This window comes from Vespa velutina, chromosome 1 (assembly GCF_912470025.1).
Source record: "Vespa velutina chromosome 1, iVesVel2.1, whole genome shotgun sequence".
Taxonomy (NCBI): Eukaryota; Metazoa; Arthropoda; class Insecta; order Hymenoptera; family Vespidae; genus Vespa; species Vespa velutina.
In genome coordinates, this window is record NC_062188.1 from 10,786,210 (window position 1) to 10,804,037 (window position 17,828).

At 29.1% G+C, this 17,828-nt stretch overlaps 3 protein-coding genes and 1 non-coding gene across 7 annotated transcripts; 1 reads left to right on the top strand and 3 right to left on the bottom strand.

Moving 5' to 3' along the window:
* Positions 1-5,603: 5,603 nt before the first annotated feature.
* LOC124949120 (60S ribosomal protein L3) lies at positions 5,604-10,665 on the bottom strand. The gene is made up of 7 exons (XM_047493737.1): positions 10,450-10,665; positions 7,590-7,758; positions 7,194-7,329; positions 6,927-7,113; positions 6,463-6,665; positions 6,039-6,194; positions 5,604-5,856 (listed from the first exon to the last, which is right to left on the bottom strand). Exons 1-7 carry the CDS (start codon positions 10,604-10,606, stop codon positions 5,656-5,658), a joined length of 1,209 nt encoding a protein of 402 aa, XP_047349693.1. The 5' UTR covers positions 10,607-10,665; the 3' UTR covers positions 5,604-5,655.
* Positions 10,666-10,716: 51 nt separating this feature from the next.
* LOC124957577 lies at positions 10,717-10,793 on the bottom strand. Its single transcript, XR_007103671.1, has one exon. It is a non-coding gene; the product is annotated as a small nucleolar RNA U43 (small nucleolar RNA).
* Positions 10,794-11,456: 663 nt separating this feature from the next.
* Positions 11,457-16,919, top strand: LOC124948876 (malonyl-CoA decarboxylase, mitochondrial-like). 2 transcript variants are annotated; one of them, XM_047493153.1, is made up of 11 exons: positions 11,457-11,862; positions 11,936-12,073; positions 12,156-12,296; positions 12,355-12,513; positions 12,583-12,736; positions 12,831-12,970; positions 13,040-13,175; positions 13,247-13,459; positions 13,525-13,630; positions 13,710-15,073; positions 15,802-16,919. In XM_047493153.1, the coding sequence occupies exons 1-10, from the start codon at positions 11,665-11,667 to the stop codon at positions 13,828-13,830; spliced, it is 1,506 nt and encodes a 501-aa protein (XP_047349109.1). In that variant the 5' UTR covers positions 11,457-11,664; the 3' UTR covers positions 13,831-15,073; positions 15,802-16,919. The 2 variants fall into 2 exon arrangements, with proteins under 2 accessions (XP_047349109.1, XP_047349118.1); XM_047493162.1 differs by having other exon boundaries at positions 12,355-12,507.
* LOC124948885 (CCR4-NOT transcription complex subunit 2) lies at positions 12,203-17,523 on the bottom strand. 3 transcript variants are annotated; one of them, XM_047493189.1, is made up of 8 exons: positions 17,204-17,523; positions 16,327-16,678; positions 15,784-16,010; positions 15,311-15,553; positions 14,830-15,091; positions 14,513-14,620; positions 14,201-14,426; positions 12,203-14,038 (listed from the first exon to the last, which is right to left on the bottom strand). In XM_047493189.1, exons 2-7 carry the CDS (start codon positions 16,650-16,652, stop codon positions 14,207-14,209), a joined length of 1,386 nt encoding a protein of 461 aa, XP_047349145.1. In that variant the 5' UTR covers positions 16,653-16,678; positions 17,204-17,523; the 3' UTR covers positions 12,203-14,038; positions 14,201-14,206. The 3 variants fall into 3 exon arrangements, with proteins under 3 accessions (XP_047349145.1, XP_047349132.1, XP_047349141.1); XM_047493176.1 differs by having other exon boundaries at positions 16,327-16,810; XM_047493185.1 differs by having other exon boundaries at positions 16,327-16,830.
* Between the last annotated feature and the right edge of the window lie 305 nt (positions 17,524-17,828).

The window sequence follows — 17,828 nt, forward strand, 5'->3', positions numbered from 1 at the left end:
TACCGTCATCGGGCAAATTAGTACTGCTGCATAAAATGTGTCTGCAAGATGTTAATGGAAAATGCTGTGAAGAAGGAATAAAAATTGACAGTAAAAATGGGAAAAGGCTCAGATTTGATTGTTTCTAGAGACGGAACTTGGTGCGAATGAAGCTTTTTTTCGCTTTACGGCGTATCGATGATTATTACTTGGGCAAAGTGATAAATTTAATAGTTAAATCTTCGTACTGCAAAGCTTGTATACGATGGCTATAAAAGCATTCTGTCGATGATGAACTTGATGCATCTGCAAATCGGGCATTGCTACTACGAATTGTGCATGAAAGTCGACAAGCAGCGTTGTGATACCTCGAAGATCCAAGCGTAAAAAAATATGAAAAACGCTCGCCAAGCTCGCAGATTATTTCAGAAAGAATTTCAAGATGCTAATTTTGCTGTTGAAGGAACGTCATATGGGCCAGGAATCGCTGATTAAGTGCGAGCAAAGAAAAACCATTTTATTATCCAAATAACCGGATACTTATTTTCTTTTACGTTTTTCTCAAAACTACATTTTTCTAACCAGAAAGAAATCTCGAAAACTACTAGACTGATCGACTTGAAAGTTTGAAACAATACATTATTTACAAAGTAGTGTATGATTTTTGCGATATGTTAATTAGTTTTTTAATATTAATTTTTTTGTTGTTAAATTTTTATATAAAAACAGTATTTACTCACTGCTCATTTCTTAAGATAAAAAAAAAATCCGTACGCTACTTTATAGCCACAACACTCACGAATAAGAAAATATTCTTTTTTTCAAATATGCCATTACAGAGATCTGGTTCCGATCAACGACGCGCGTTCCGGCGGAGGACCTCTATATCATCAGCTACAGCGCCGCCATTTTTTAATATTTTTAAATAATTCATTCACAAACTGGTACTTTTTTCAAAGTTCTAGGTTTTTATTTATTTATGCAGAAATAACATAAAAATTGACTTCGTTACATGTCTGTGATGTTGAGCTTCCAATGGAAATCGTTGTGTCACAGACATGTGATGTTAGTAGTGAACGTGTTAAACACTTTTCTACATTATCTATGTACGTCAAAAAATAGACAAACAATTTATTGATGGAGTATGAAATATTGCCTTGTTTCGTAAAATTTTTTATGAAAATTAGAAAAACGAAGATAACATATTTACATCGAAGATAACATCAGCAGTAATGTGTTAATTGCAAAGAACTACATGTTGTTTTCCATGTACTAGTTCCAAATCATACACTATCATCTCTTGATCATTCAATATTTTTATATTGATAATAACACTCTGTGAGATTGTTTAATATCTTATTTCAAAGAGATTAGTTGATTAAAATCTAAGAAAATTTTTATTTTGTCTGAGGAAACTTATGAAATCAGTCGTAACTAATTCATTTCGTCATTGGTGTCGTCTAAACGTTCCTTGAATCTCATTTTTTGTTCTGTTAAATTATTTTTCTTTTTTTGGCAAGAGTACATGACTTTAAATAATTATTGTGTATTGTATATTTTTTTAATTTTTCTTTTCTTTCTTTTTTTTAAATTAATGTTAGAACAACTTTTTAAAACACACTTGAAAGCAATTTAAAAAATTCAATACCTTCTGAATATAATGGAAAAATTGTTCATTAAAAACATAAACCCAGAAAATAGATAAAATAGAAATAAGTAACGTTTTGCGTCAAATAAATGAATACAAACTCATTAATATTTTTCGTAACTTTCACAAATCTTTTAACCCATTAAATAATCGTTGATCTATGGGTTCTTGAAGATCCTTCAGTTCTTTACCACATCTCGTTAAATTTAATAGATGTTTTCGACAGCATCGCATACATCGGTAGTGTATGTCTCATTATTTCTTCTGTCCAATTGGCCGTACAATAATGAAACATTAGGAAGTCGAGAAAAATGATGAATACTAATATTAAATATGTCATGATCATATTACTTATTTTACTATCCATTCTTATATTGATACACTTCTTTTTCTTCTTCCGCTTCTTTGAGTCATATTTTTAAAATTTTAATAAATCGGCTGAAACATTACAAAATATTATGACCAAGTTTACAGAAGATGAAACCACTCAACATTAAGTTATCCTATATTTTTATATTTCTTTTTAACTTATAAATATACAAGAACGTCTAGTTTTAATCATATTATTTCTTATCAAAATATAATAGTTATATTAATGGGAGAGAAATAGAGAAAAATTGTTCAATATTTTAAAATATTTCTTTATTTTTTATTTTCTTCTAATTATTAATATTAAATAACTTATATGTATATATTTTTAATTTATTGAACGGCGTATATCGGATCTATTAATAATCATTTTTTTCTTTTAAATTATTTGCCAATTTCTGTTAATGTATAGATTAATTGGTGTATGACTAATAATTAGAATAATTAACATAAAGAGTTTTGAAAGAGATTATATGATTGTTATTTAAAAGATATAGATCGATTGATAATATAATGTGTGAAATAATGAATTAATTATTAATTATAAAAAGAAAATATCTACGAATAAATAGCTCTGCTAACATCAGAAAAAAAGAAAAAAATAAAATGTAGTAAGAAAGAGTAAAATTTATTTTAGACGATTCGAAGATTATTATCCTTTGTGTTTTTTTCATTTGTTCAAAAAAAGGAAAGTTAATGAATTCGATATTTTCGAAAAAGCAAGAAAATTATAATCGTTTATAAAAATTATACTTGCTTATTGGCTTATATTCATAATTAGATATTATTTAGAAGATTATCTTAAAAAAAGGAATCCAATATCATCTCTACGTTCCGTGTGATATGCATGTCTCTTCATGCAATAGGATTTCACGCATTTAAATACTTCTAATCGATCATTTGTGATCATAATGACTCAAAAATTAGAAAGATCTTACTCTTCTCAACTCATTTATAATTCTTAAATTTAAATTATATAAAGTAACAAAAAAAAAGAATATGATTATTTATTTTTTATAATAAAATTTTTTTTAACAACCTGACATTTTTCAGAATTATTTTTATTAGTAAACATTCATAGTTTTCAATGATTTGATTAGGATCATTTTTACGAATAAACATTCTCATAAAAAGTGATGAAAAAAAATAAGAGAAAAGAGTAAATTTCAATCGTTTTCTAAATAATCATACGGGATAATCCAAGGTTGATGAACGTTTCTTCCCATTCGTATTGATATTTATTTTTTTCTTTCATATTAATAGCAGATTCAAAGAGGTCCAATAGAGAATAGGAGAGAGAAAACAATAAAAACTTCGAATCATGAATTTTGAAAGATATCTTTAGAAAATTCTTTACAAACGAGCAAAAGTGATTTTAGTACATTGTTATAATAAAAAATCTTTTAATTTATTGATGAAATGGATAATATATAAATTTATTTACTTAAAGACTTTTTTAATGTTTGCACAATAATTGATATATCAGAACATCATAGACCGTTTCTATTAACATTAAAAAGTACGTCAGTACCAACAGCAGAAAAACAAAGAAATTGAATTGTTATAGTAAACTTATGAGATGACCGTAAATCATACAATTGTTGATCTACATGATCTATATGAATGTTTCACTTAAGAACCATATATAATCAATTAGATAAAAGTAGGCAATCGAATTTGTCGGAATAGAACAAATTATCGACTGATTCCAAAGGATTCTAAAAAATTCTAAAAGATCGAAATTCTAAAATTCTAAAAGATTCTAATTTCAAAGATTAGTCGATATTAGTCGATTAAAGTCTAAGAAAATTTCTAGTTTTCTAAGGAAACTTATGAAATGAGTAACTAATTCATTTTGTCATTGATGTCGTCCGTTTTCGTTCTCATTCTTTTTTTTTTTTTTTTTTTCTTAGTAGAAGTACAACTTTTGTAGTAACTATTACAGATTGTACATGTTTTTAGGTTCTTTTTTTTTAATATAAATTCTTCTAAAAGAATTTTAAGAAATGTATTCTAACGAAAAATCATCGAAAATATATCCATTAAAAAGGTGAACTAAAACAAAAAATAAATATAAGCGAGATTTTGCAACAAATCAATACGCAAATTCGTAGGTATTTTTCATAACTTTTACAAACCTTTTAAACTCCATAATAATCTTTGATCAATAATTTCACGAAAATTCAAAAGTTTTTTTCCACATCTTGTTGAATTTAGAAAATCAGAAATTAGAAACCGCCGTGTACGTCAATAAGGTTCTATTAGTTAATTTATACGCGCGGACTCCCTCTGCAGTCTGTCACTGCTTGATAGCGTGAAAGGAGCAGAACAGACGTTTCATCAGACAAGATCTATAATAACAGAACCGAACGAAATATCTGGTAATTCTCTTCGTAAACAAGATGAAGCGTAATATTTTTTAATACAAAATTTTTTTCTTATATATTATCAAATCAAACATATACATAAATTTTATTATCATATGCATAGCGTAGCAGATTCATAATCTTTACCAATTTATTTGATTGAACATTCTACAAATAACAAAGTTATATTTTTGCAAAATATAGTGATGATAAAATACAGGATACTTTAAGATTTAACCCAATTGAGACCGATTGCACACCGTGTGTGCAATGGATTTCCGATGTTACAAGATGGCCTGCACACCGTGTTTGCAATAATAGTAATGTGCAATTATTAGTTATTCTGAGTAAACTAGTCGTCGAAATAAGATTTTTCTGGAACTAATGAAATCTGTAAAGTACAGGAAAACAAAATTTGGCATTGGTTTTACTGTGTAGCAAAAAATCTAAAAATTATCTGAAGCCTTTCTTACATGTAAAATACTATAAATACGCATGCAGCGAAGGCTTAAGATAATAAGTTTTTCTTTTCTTTGACGTACGATTTTTTTGAATTTTTATTTGACAATACCTTTTTCTCTTTGATTGTCAATGAAACAAACAAGTACGGCGAAATTGTTTTAAAGGAAAAATGGAAGGACTTAACCATTTCTGAATTCAAGGTGTTTTTAAGTTTATTATTACATATGGGAACTATCAAATGTCCAAGAATTGATAATTATTGGAATAAAAGCGAACAATTTGTTTATCCAATTGTAGATTATTTTAATAATAAAATGAAAGAAATATATTATCCTCATAGAGTTATCAATAGATGAATCTCTAGTTCCTTGGAGAGGAAGGTTAATATTTAAACAATATGTTGCCGGTAAAAAACACAAACATTGTGTAAAGTTATACGTTGTGTGCGAAAGTTCTGGTACTGCGTTACGAATAAAAGTATATACAGGAAGTGGTGACGATATAAGCGAGAAATATTTTTATGTATTTTCATTTTACCTTACATTGCACACATGGTGTTCAATCCGCTCCTCGCAATAAAAACTTTCCGAAGAGCGAGCTGCACACCCGGTGTGCAATGATCTTATTTATGTGAATTCACTTACGAATTGGGTGATTTCCATAGTAAACATGTTTTTTTATTAAAAATGAACAATATAAAGAAAAAAAAAAAATTTCGCTCCTAGGGACAGTGTTCGAAAACAATCGTCGTCTCGAATGGGTTAAATAATAACAATTTCTTAATTGATTTATATCATTTTATTTTGATCACAATGCATAACCCAAATAATTTTATTGCGCACTTGCAGTTGCAGGTGCCGTAGCAGTGGTTTGAGCTTGCTCCTCTCGAAGGCGATCTTTCTTGAGTTGACCCATAAAGGATATCTTGTCCGCAGCTGTTTGGAAACGACCGTGTCCGAACTTCGAACTTGTATCGATGAATTTCAGATTGATCTTTTCCAAAGCGGACCGTTTCGTGTGTATCAATAAAGACTGGAAAAGTAATAAGTTATTTTACTTATGATATGATAAAAAATAAAACTTTCTTATCATTAATATATTAATCATCAGTCCTATCATTATATATCATGTTTGTCAATAATTATTTGGCTCAAAGTATCTCATCATATTAAACTACATTTAGTTTTACATAAGCAAAATATCGTGCTGTTTACCTTACGAAGCGTAATTACACGTTTCTTTGGTCCCATACAACAACCTTTTATCATAATGAAGTCATTATTGACTTCACCATAGTGTGGAAAACCACCCATAGGAGTAATGGTTTTTTCAGTAAGATCATACTCCGTTGAAGCATTGTTTTTAATGATCTGTAATAAAATACTTTATTAAGTAATCACATAATCAACAATTATTCATATATTTTGAAATGAAGATTCTTATTTTTATATAAAATTGTTGTTTTCATTGGAGACCTAAAATATAATAATACTCTAGGTACTATGACGAGAAATCATTATTATCGCCCATTTTTTAATAATACGCAACGACACTTCCATCAAAAAGAAAGGCTATTACGAAGAAATGGGCAATATCAGATTAAAATATGGCTTCCTTAATAAAAAAGAAAAAAATTACCTTGCCATCCTTTGTGTGTATGCCTTGACCAATGCGATATATTTTTTTATTCATTTCGGTGCGATGATGGTATCCCTTTTGTCCAGCTCGTGCAACAGTAAATGAAACGCGGCTTGGATGCCATGCACCAATACAAGCCACTTTCCTTAAACCTTTGTGAGTTTTGCGTGGCAACTTCTTGGTATGCCAACGAGATGTAACACCTGTTAATAGAAAATATACTATCTTTAGAAGAATAAATATATATGAAAATATAGATACCATAAGCATATTTGAAATTAAATCGTGATTAAAATAAAGGACGTCAGAAGGAAGGCAGCAACATGTGGTATCTTCAGATTATCAGATAACGACACATCATGCTTTGTCATCACAGTCCAAAGTGTAATTAGTTATAAATTAATTTGATGATACAATTTATTAATGTGATCATGAAAGAATGTACGCATATTCAGATAACATACCTTTATATCCCTTTCCTTTAGTAACTCCAATTACATCTATCATCTCATCTGGTGCAAATACATTACTAACGGGTACAGGTTTTTCCAAATGTTCACGAGCCCATTGAACCTTTTGCTCAATAGTTCCTCCATTTAATTGAATCTCCATAATATGAGCTTTCTTCTGGCGTTGTCTCAATAATTTCATCTATTTAAATAGTATATTTTGTTAAAGATTGGCTATTTCTACATAATTCTAAAAATATTTTAAATATTTATAAACAGTACCTGTGTATGAGCAATGATGCGAACGACTTTACAGTATTTCATAATTTTCTTAAAATCTTTCTCTATTGATTTACGACCAAGATCATCTTGCCATTTTTTAGAAGCTTTAGTGAAAGCCTTCTTCTTACTCTTGTACCTGCACAGAAGTAATAAAAATTCCTTTCTATGTTTCTATGTGCGCATCCACTATCCACCTGTAACGTGTCGATCTCTTCAAAATGAGCGGAGATTGAACACATTTGTCAGATAAGCCGAAAAACAAGCCATTATACAGGTCAGTGGCTATATCCGAAATATTGCTCTCATCTAATGAGCGGAGAGCTGATTTGAAGATAACTTTAGTTCAAATTTGATAAAATATATATATTAATAAAATTACAAGTCTTATAATCATACCAATTTTTGTAGAAACGTCTACGACAATCTTCGGAAAGATGTTCTGCCCATACTGTTGTGAGTGCACGAAGACCATGTGGGGTTTCAATATACCCAACAACACCAACAACAATCATTGGTGGTGTTTCTAGAATTGTAACTGCTTCTACAATTTCTTTCTTATTTACCTCTATAAGAAAAAGTATAAATATTAAAATTGATACACAAGTACTTTATATTTAATAACAATATTTCTCTTGCAGTTTAAAAAAAATTTGTGCCAGACATGGTTTGTCTCAATTGTCATTGCCCAATGGGCTACAAAGAGCTTATGGAATATGCCGTGCTTCCATACATTTCTACAAATGTAGAGGACAGAGTTGATTTACGACATTGCGGATAAGAATATACTGCACAAGATCAAGCAGCTCTCGGATCGCTACCAAAACTGACTGATACATTTCTGTATCTATCAGATAATGGAAAATGTCGATAAAAAAAAGATATAAACAAAAGAATACAAATTACAAAGACTATTATTAATACACTCCATGACAAAAAGATAGCACACTGTGCAATTTTGTTGATTTACACAAATATAGTTGAATAACAATTCCAGTGTTATATATCAGTTTTCAATCAATAATAGATTGCACGTGTTCAGGGTAAACACTTCGCTTTTGTATACTGGCATAAGGTAAAGTTGAAAACATGAACATTATTGCTGACCGTTGCGTCAAAATAATCACATCTGAAAAATTTTTCCTTCTCCAGTTACTACAAAGTCTTCATACTGTATGCATAAGCTATATTATATTTAATATGCTAAGTATATTTAATACTGTGCGCGTTCTACTATTGAAATATTTCGAGATTTCCGAAAATGGATCGTGATAAGAAATTGAATATTAGTGAAATAACAATTCAAAATTTACATAAAGAAAATTGTTCTATTGGAAAAATAACAAAACTATTGAATCATAATTGCAGTTGTTTATAATTTCTTAAGAAATTTAGACAAATATGGAAAAAAAAGTACAGGTCGTTGATAAGCAACAACCGATCGTCAGCGACGTGCAATTTTAAGAATTACATCAAATTTTGCAAAAGAAATTGCAGCAACAGCTGGTGTAAATACCAAAATATAATGTAATGTACAACGTATTATAAAAGAATGTAAATACATAAAACGCCAAAAATTAATGCATACTAACGACGCAACATAAAGAAGCTCGATTACATTTTGCTGAGAAATATATTCATTGGAAGAAGAAATGACGAGAAGCTACTTTTAGCGATGAAAAGAGATTTACATAGGATGGACCTTATGGTTATTGTTATTATTTCCATGATTTACGTAAGGAACAATAGATTTTAAATTGTTGGCAATTAGGTGGTAGAGGAGTAATGATGTGAGCTGAAATTGGGTACCATGGAAACACTAAAATTAACCCTTTGCACTCGGAACCATTCTGGACGTTGGCTACCAGCTACTCGACGCTACTTTGTGGCAGAATCGTGCATTTACAGACCCTCGTATAATTATGGAACTAACTAACATATTATAATGATATTGGACTTATATGAATTGGTTGAAATCGAGAAATGTATATTTGCAAAAAAATCAATGTTTTATTTTTTATAACTTTGTATAGAGTGATAAACTCTAAAACACTCCCCAAAATGCATTGCAGGCTGATTATTGCACGTTTGACAATAATATGTTATTTGACGCCTGCCACCAGGTGTTTTTCTATCAGAACAAACAATACAATCTCGTTTTCTTTGTCCCACATCAGGAATATGTAGTTTATTGTCTAATCTATTGTCCGCAGAAGGACGCGTTCTCAATTCACGAAAATTACCTCTCAACTGGTCAATGATTATAAATCTCACTATACAGTGCATGCTATGTTTGTTTACCGACCTTTCTTCTAAATCTTGCCATATTGCTTTTTCCAAGTAATGCCTTTGAAGTGGTCGGATCGTCGTGAGCAATCTTATCGCGTTCTCGTACGACAAAACTCGCTGACATTTCTTTGTGTATATCTTAGTAATTTTATTATATTTTGATTTGATTTCTTGTGCCATTTCAAGAGAAAACTTCAGGGAAGCATGCGTGTCTCAAAAAGTTGCGCTGAAATAACTCAATTAGCCGTAATCACTAATCAAATTTAATGTCTCATAAGAGGGGACATCCGAGTGATATACTAGAATTACGATGTCCCACGAGAGGGGACAGACGAGTGCAAAGGGTTAAGTTTATAAGTGGAAAAATGAATAATTCAAATTACATTACTTTAATAGATAACAGCTGAAAAGACATGCTATAGAAATTGCGGATATAAATTTTATTTTTCAATAAGATAATGCAAGTTCTACACCCAAAAGACGATAAAAACAATTTTAGAATGGCCAGCCAGATCACCAGACTCAAATATTATTGAAAAATGCTGAGCACATTTAGCCAAATCAATATATACTGGGGAAGACAATTATTTAAATCTATACCTAGACTTTTATTAGTTGTTATGTCAGTAAAAGGTGGAGTTACAAAATATTGAAATAATATTACTTTATATAAATGCTTACTTTTAAGGTATTTTAAGGAATTTGTGCTATATTTTTGACGCACCGATATTTCGTTTTTGGATATATATTGTATAATAAAATGATTTCCTCTTGTAATAGATATGTTTAAATATATTGAAATAATTTATTATTATTATTTATCACTATAAATGCTAAAACTAGCACATTACTTCAAAGGTTAATAAATATAATATTCATATAGTGTCCTAATTTTTTGTCGCGAAGTGTAGCAGAATAAATATATATATTTTTTATGTATCTTATATAAATCATCTTTGCAACAACTTACTTGATCCGGGTCTATCAGCTTCGCGAACAACATGCGTCATACCAGCTTTATATCCAACAAAAGCCGTTAAGTGAACAGGTTTGTTTGGATCATCTTTAGGAAAAGCCTTAACCTTCCCTCGATGCCGTTGGGATCTCTTTTTTGGGTAGAATCCCATAGACCCATGGCGAGGAGCACTGAATTTCCTGTGTGACTTAAAAAAAAAAAAAAAACGATCAGATATTAGATACGTAATACATTGAAATTCTTCATTTTCTTTTCTAACATAAATTCAGACCGCCCTAGAATAATATCTTCATGATTTTTCAGACATAAACCATAAACATTAATTTCTAAATCATCATATGAAATTATACAATTTTTGTAACATGTGCTGATGGCATGATAAATTACATATGATACGAAATGTGGTCTATACGATATTTAATCTAACTATAAATTAGTTAATAGCATACACAGAATATAAATAATACATTTGTAAATATTATATTAAGACAAATTATTTAGAATTTATTGAGATGCAATAAATATAAATTGATTCAAATTTTGATCAAACTGCCTTAAAACTTACCATAACGGAACGAACGAAGTAAATGGAGGAAACGTTATAGTAACCTTCCTTATATACTCATGGGGATAAGAAAAATGTCTCTAGGAAGAATTTGAAAATTTATCGGATAACACTGATTCAGTACAATTTCATTCGATAAATACTGACCAATCAGGTATTCACTATATAACATCGTATTCGTAATTGTAAACTAAGCGGTTTTATATGTACATACTTATAATTACAAAATTTGGCGGGATTTATAATTGCTAAAAAATATAATATAAAAAATTTGTTAAAAATATTACCTTATCGTAATGAAAAAAAAACGTTCGAACATTTTTAATGAAAATTATAAAAAAATTTAATTATCATATTAACAAACTATTCATTCAAATTTTTCTTGATCCAATATTTTGTAATATATTTTCACACTATTACATTTATTCGTATAATGAAAATATTAAATAAGATATGACTCTGCATTAATTTTAGACATGTTAAGTCGAAAAGGAACAAATATATTTATTTTTTGATTATTAGTATGTATCAATTCGCGCAATAACTGTGGAATAAAGTGTTTATTTTCACGTATTATTAATCTTTTAAAAAATCAAGGCAGAAAAGCGAAAGTTTGGAATAAATTACACCTCATAAATTATACCATGTTACATCAAATAGAACGTTTAAGGATTCTCATAAAATGTACACATACGTTTAAATTAATTTTATATCGTTCTTCACAAAGTTTGTTTAATAATTCATTTTTATGTACTAATGCTAATTTCAATGTACATATTGAAGAACAATTAAAGGAAATTTTTAAATTAAAAAATTCTAATATTAGTACATGGATCGTGGAGGTTAATATATCATAATACAAATCGAATAAGATTATAAAAGAAATTATATAATTAGTAAATATATTTATTACAGAATAAAGTACGGAATCTATGCCATACATATATAGAAAGTGAAAAAAAACAGAAACAACATATTTTACAAGTGCTAGCTGTAAATTATGCGATTAAACATGATAGTGTATTAGAAAATGCAAGAAAACTTTGTACACATGTATGTGCAAATTATTAATTGTTCATAAATTTATTATTTAATTATAAATCATATACAGAATTATATACCTTTTTTGTTATAGTTGAATAATGAAAGGCAAATGATTGTTCATGAAAGAATTTTAAAAAGTATTCTTATACCACCGTATCAATGGTTATTTATTATCATGGGACGTCTTAAACACGGCGTAAAATTTTTAGTTGATCTAAGAACAGACATTTTAGTAAGTATTAAAGAATAAATAGTTCTATAATGTAACAGTAACATAAAGATTTGATTAGGAATTGATATCAGAAACAAGTGACAGCAACAAGAATTTTGTGATGCAGCAACTAAATCTTACACTTAAAGATTTATTACTATTATGGTTTTCAGTAGGATTTTTACATTTAGAACGAATAACGTGGGAGACCTCTTGTGATATATTACAAAAGGTATATGTATGTGAAATGTATATGAATGATAAAATTTATATATTAATTTTATATATATTTATTTTTAATGATAAGGTTTCAGATTATGAAGCAATACATCCAATAAGAAATTGGGTAGACTTAAAACGAAGAGTTGGACCATATAGAAGATGTTATATATTTATGCATCCATCTATGCCAAGAGAACCTCTTGTTGTATTACACACAGCATTGTGTGATACTATACCAAGTAAGTTTAGTCCTTTATTGTCTAATATATACGCACTATATTTTTAATCATCATTATTATAAGTGAATAATTATATATATATATATATTTGCAGATAGCGTAAAAGGAATTGAAGAAGCAGAACAGAGAATTCTGGGAAGAGTAGGAACACAAGTAACATATTTAGAAGAAGATAAATCAAAAATAACAGCAGCAATATTTTATTCGATAGCATCCACTCAAAAAGGCTTGCAAGTAAAAACATATTTTAAATGTTATGATTATTTAAAAAATAGGTATTACTATAAATCTAAAATTTTTTAGGGTATTGAATTAGGTAATTATCTAATTAAAGAGGTAGCTAATCAAGTGGTTACAGAATTTCCGATGATAAATGAATTATCTAGTTTGTCTCCTATTCCTAATTTTAGGATATGGCTATTGGAAAAGATGAAACAAGGTAAGGATGAAATTTTGTTGGCATATATATACATATTTATGTACGTAAATAAATATCCCGTTTTGTTATAGACATATCTTTCATATTTACGTTGAAGGAGCAAGAAACTATACAAAAAATTCTTCAATCAGAAGATATATTTACAACGTTAAAAAATCTTTTTAATAATTCGTTATGGATAACTGACGAGCAATTATCAGAATTACTTAAAAAGCCATTACTTCGAGCAAGTGCATGGTACTTGTATAAAGAAAAACGTCGTAGTTATGCCTTAAATAACGTTGGTATGTATTTTGTAACACAGAATATTGTTGTATTGATTTTAATTTTTTATCACATTTTGTCATAGCAAATTTTCACTTGCGTAATGGTGCGATCATGTGGAGAATAAATTGGATGGCTGATCCTTCACCACGAGGTATTGCGAATAGTTGTGGCATAATGGTAAATTACAGGTAACATTTTAATAAATTATATTTTTATGAAAAAAAAATTATGTAAAAATAATATTAACATAATTTTTTATATTTTTAGATATTATTTGAACGAATGTGAAAATAATAGTCGAAATTACATTGAAAACTATTTCATAAATGCTTCCGAAAATATAATCAACCTTGTGACACAAACAAAAACAAATAAGAATGTCACTTGATAAAGATATCTAAAAAATATCATAACATACTAAACAAATCATTTAAATAATGATGTATGATATTGCCAATAGGATCGAAATTCTTAACAAAGAAGATTTTATTACTCTTCAAATTTTATATTTTTATTAAAGATTATTAAATTTGTTCATTTATACAATAGCTGATTCCTTTCCAGCTTAAAGACAGCACAAAGGTCTGCAGGCAGATCTAAAACAAAATAATAAATAATGTTTTAATTATTTAAAAAAAATTCTTGTTTTATATTTTATTTACATCTAAAGAGCAAAAATTTATACACATGCATACGTTCATACACGCATTCAATTTTTATCTATAATCGCTATAAGAGAATGCAAATTTATTTCATACCTGTAGTCAAGGCTGGGTTTGATGAAAGTTTGTGGGAAGATGAGGTCTACTTTCTAGTTTTGTATAATCCAGATGGAATTCCTTAGCTACCTTCCTCCAGTTTTGCGCATCAAAATAATAGTAAGTACCACGTTCGTATGTCGATGTTTTTTCTACAAGTCCTAATCCAGGTGCTTGAGTAATCCACACTTTCTCCTCCATGTGATATCTCCATTCCCTGCTGTACCTTAATAGTACGAAATCAAAATATACTTGCATAGTGTTTTTTCAATATCTTCAAATCATTTGATATGATACTTCTGCTTTACTTACAATTCTGCTGCAGCTGCCAGTTGGAGGACATCCCCGACATTTGTATAAAACATATAAAATAGTAGATCATCTTTGTATCGATTTAGTTTAACTGGTGCTAACTTATCCCTAAAAATGCATTACATATGATTAAAATAAAGAGGCAAATAATTCAATATATCTTAAAAATATAATCAAAGTATCTAAGTGTTTGTGTGTATATCACGCGCGTGCATGTATTTATAAAAGATAAAAAAACTGTATTCCAAAATCTACACTTCGAACTACATTTCAAATCGTACAAAATATATTTAATATTATAACAATTAAAATACTACCTGATTGCTGCATTAATAAGATATTCTGGTGGTACATGAAAGTCGATATCTTGTGGTCTACATGGTGTTTCTGCCCAAGGACCACCAAAATTTTGATATAAATTTTCAGGAGAATTCAAATTCAATCCTAATGCTGTAAGATCTTGTCCTAATGCCAAAGATACTAAATTTGGATCCGTTTCTGCTGCTCTGATAAAAGTTAAGAGACCAACCATTCCAAATTGATCTTTTACCATACTCGCAGGTATGTTTGTCACCTTCCCTATAAAAAAAAATTGATAAAATTATACTGTCGATGTTTATATATATTAAGAAGAAATTTATTAAAATTTTATATTACATGTATATCATAATAATCATGTGATAAGAATCACATAACAATAATTAATAAAAGAAAATTTGTAAATAAAACAATAATTAATTTAAAGAATTCATAAGCTAACAATGATAAATTCACTTTACATCGAGATTCTTTGTTTACCATCTGGGGATGTTTGAATGCCTCTTTTAGATGACTGAGATTTTTCAGATCCAGGTGCTCTGTTTGCTTGCAATACATCCTGGCCAATTTCGGGACCTAGACCAACGGATATACTTTTATCTCCAGAAACACTTCCGCCTGGTGATGGGCCTTCTCTGTTTTGTGTGCCTGGTAAAGCAGGAAAATCTTCTGAACTCATAGTAAATTCACTTGACTCTGATGTTGGTTGCTTTACCATTCCAACTATAATATAAAATAATAAAAGTTATTTTTACATAAATCTTTTTATATAAAAATGATTTGAAAATATACAAAATAATTTGTATTTTAGGAATATTGGTAATATTTAAAAAATGTATTTCTATAAATGCATAAAATTATTATTTACATTATTTTGTGATATACATTTTCAGTATTTTTTACATAAATGTACAGTAGAGTTATTCCTAATTTATCATCTAATGAACACTAACCATAAGGTTGTTTTCCAGGCATGGGACTAGGTTGGGGCATGGAATCACCCTGACCTCTATTTGTCAAAGATGGAAATTCCGAAAGATCTAATAGAGGGGGTGTACTTGTATCTCCACCTCCACCACTTCCAAACACAGAATGGAAATTATTAATCGCACCTTGAGATCCGTAGTTGCGACTTGGAGGTATACCAAAACTGCCCATACTACCCATTGGATTTGAGGTTCTGTAAAGTAACACTTATATACTATCTGCACATTAAAAATATAAATATTTTCACTTTTAATACACTACAAATTTGAAATTTGAAATTTGAAATTTGAAATACATAAGTATTTGAAATGATTAGTACAGAATATAATTTCTTTTTTCAATTTGTTCTCTGATCAAAGTATTTATTTGTATTATCAGTAGAAAAACGCTATGAAATATTTTCTATACAGACAGAAGACATGAGATATTACCAAAAAATAAATCAGTTATAATAGTGATATATCAATTAATACATCTATTTTATTTTTATAATCTGTCAGTAAACTTACCCAAGAGCAGGCATTGTACGTCTATCTGTGAAAGCCCTTTGTCCAAACAGCCCTCTGCTACTCATAGGAGAGAGCTGTTGTTGTTGGGATTGATGATTGGTCTGCGTGCTTCCTGATCCTGATGCACTAGGATAAACGTTGGTAACCACTACCACAGAGTTTGCTGTGCTTGAGGTACTTGCAGATGAGCCTGAGAACATGCCCGATGTGGGCGTGACATGACCCGCAAGGGTCGATGAATTTAAGCCCCCCCCACCACCCGCGCGCGAAGTAAGGCTTGTATTCGCAATACTGCGTGGAGGCTGCTCAAAATTCAGGTTGGCCATAGCCCAGTGGCTCCAATATATAATACCTGCCAGGGCACACCAACACACTTTTGTTTTATGTCAATTACCACAACCACTTTGTTTGTATACTGTGACACACAAGTTGTGCAATTGCATGGGATCCATGAAGATCCATGACAATATCTCGTTGTAATAACCTGTAATAATGAAGCAAAGACTAAACATATTAATTACAAACTGTTTATTATAGCTTAATATGAGAAATAATGATAAAGATTGAAATATCAAAATGTTTATTGATGAATATAATTTTTCTCATTCATTAATCTGTTTTTGTCCAGTATATAACGCATACAAGGAATCATTCACATAATGTTTTAATGAATACATAAAATATTATTTTAAAAATATTCCAAATCTTCAGTGTATTTATAAGAACAAAGATTTGAATATTTTGAAAAATATTCTGGAATTATTTGTTTTAATAGTATCAAGTTAAGATTCCGTTGACAAGCACAAAGAAATAAGCAGGTTATAATCCATGCAATATGAAAATGTGAGAATAATGAAAAAGACTTTGAGACTGTTACCTGTTGTACTTAATCTGATTGTATGTCACTGAGGGCAGAATACAATCAAATTCATAATAAACAAAGTAGATGAACGTAAGGAAAAAAAACACAAAAACTTCGATGTTGACTTGGAATGAATGTGATACAAAGATATTATTATAGTCAGTTTTTTTCACAAAAAAGAGACTTTCACATGGACGGGACCAGAAAATTCACGACTTTGTACACATCACAGCACTCTTTAGTAATAGATTACTGTTTTGTCAATTAGTTTCACAGCTTAAACAACACTAGATACACGAATTTCTGCCATATTAATAATTTCTACAAACGTGTTCAAATCAGCAAATAATGTTTATTTTGTAAAAATTCATATATAGGACGAGTAAATTCCAATTATTTTACTTTAACTGAATAATAACAAATTAATAACATATTCCAATTTCAATTATTACTTCTCCATATGCTGATTTAAAAAGAAAATAAATGGTTTTACATTTGACTAACAATTGTTGTAATTTCTAGGGTTATTTCTCTACATGAAATTTCTGTATGCGTAGAATAATGTACAAAGAAATCTTGTGTTTAAATCAAAGATCAAAGAATTGAAAGTTATCCAATCATTCTTATGCTTACGATTTGT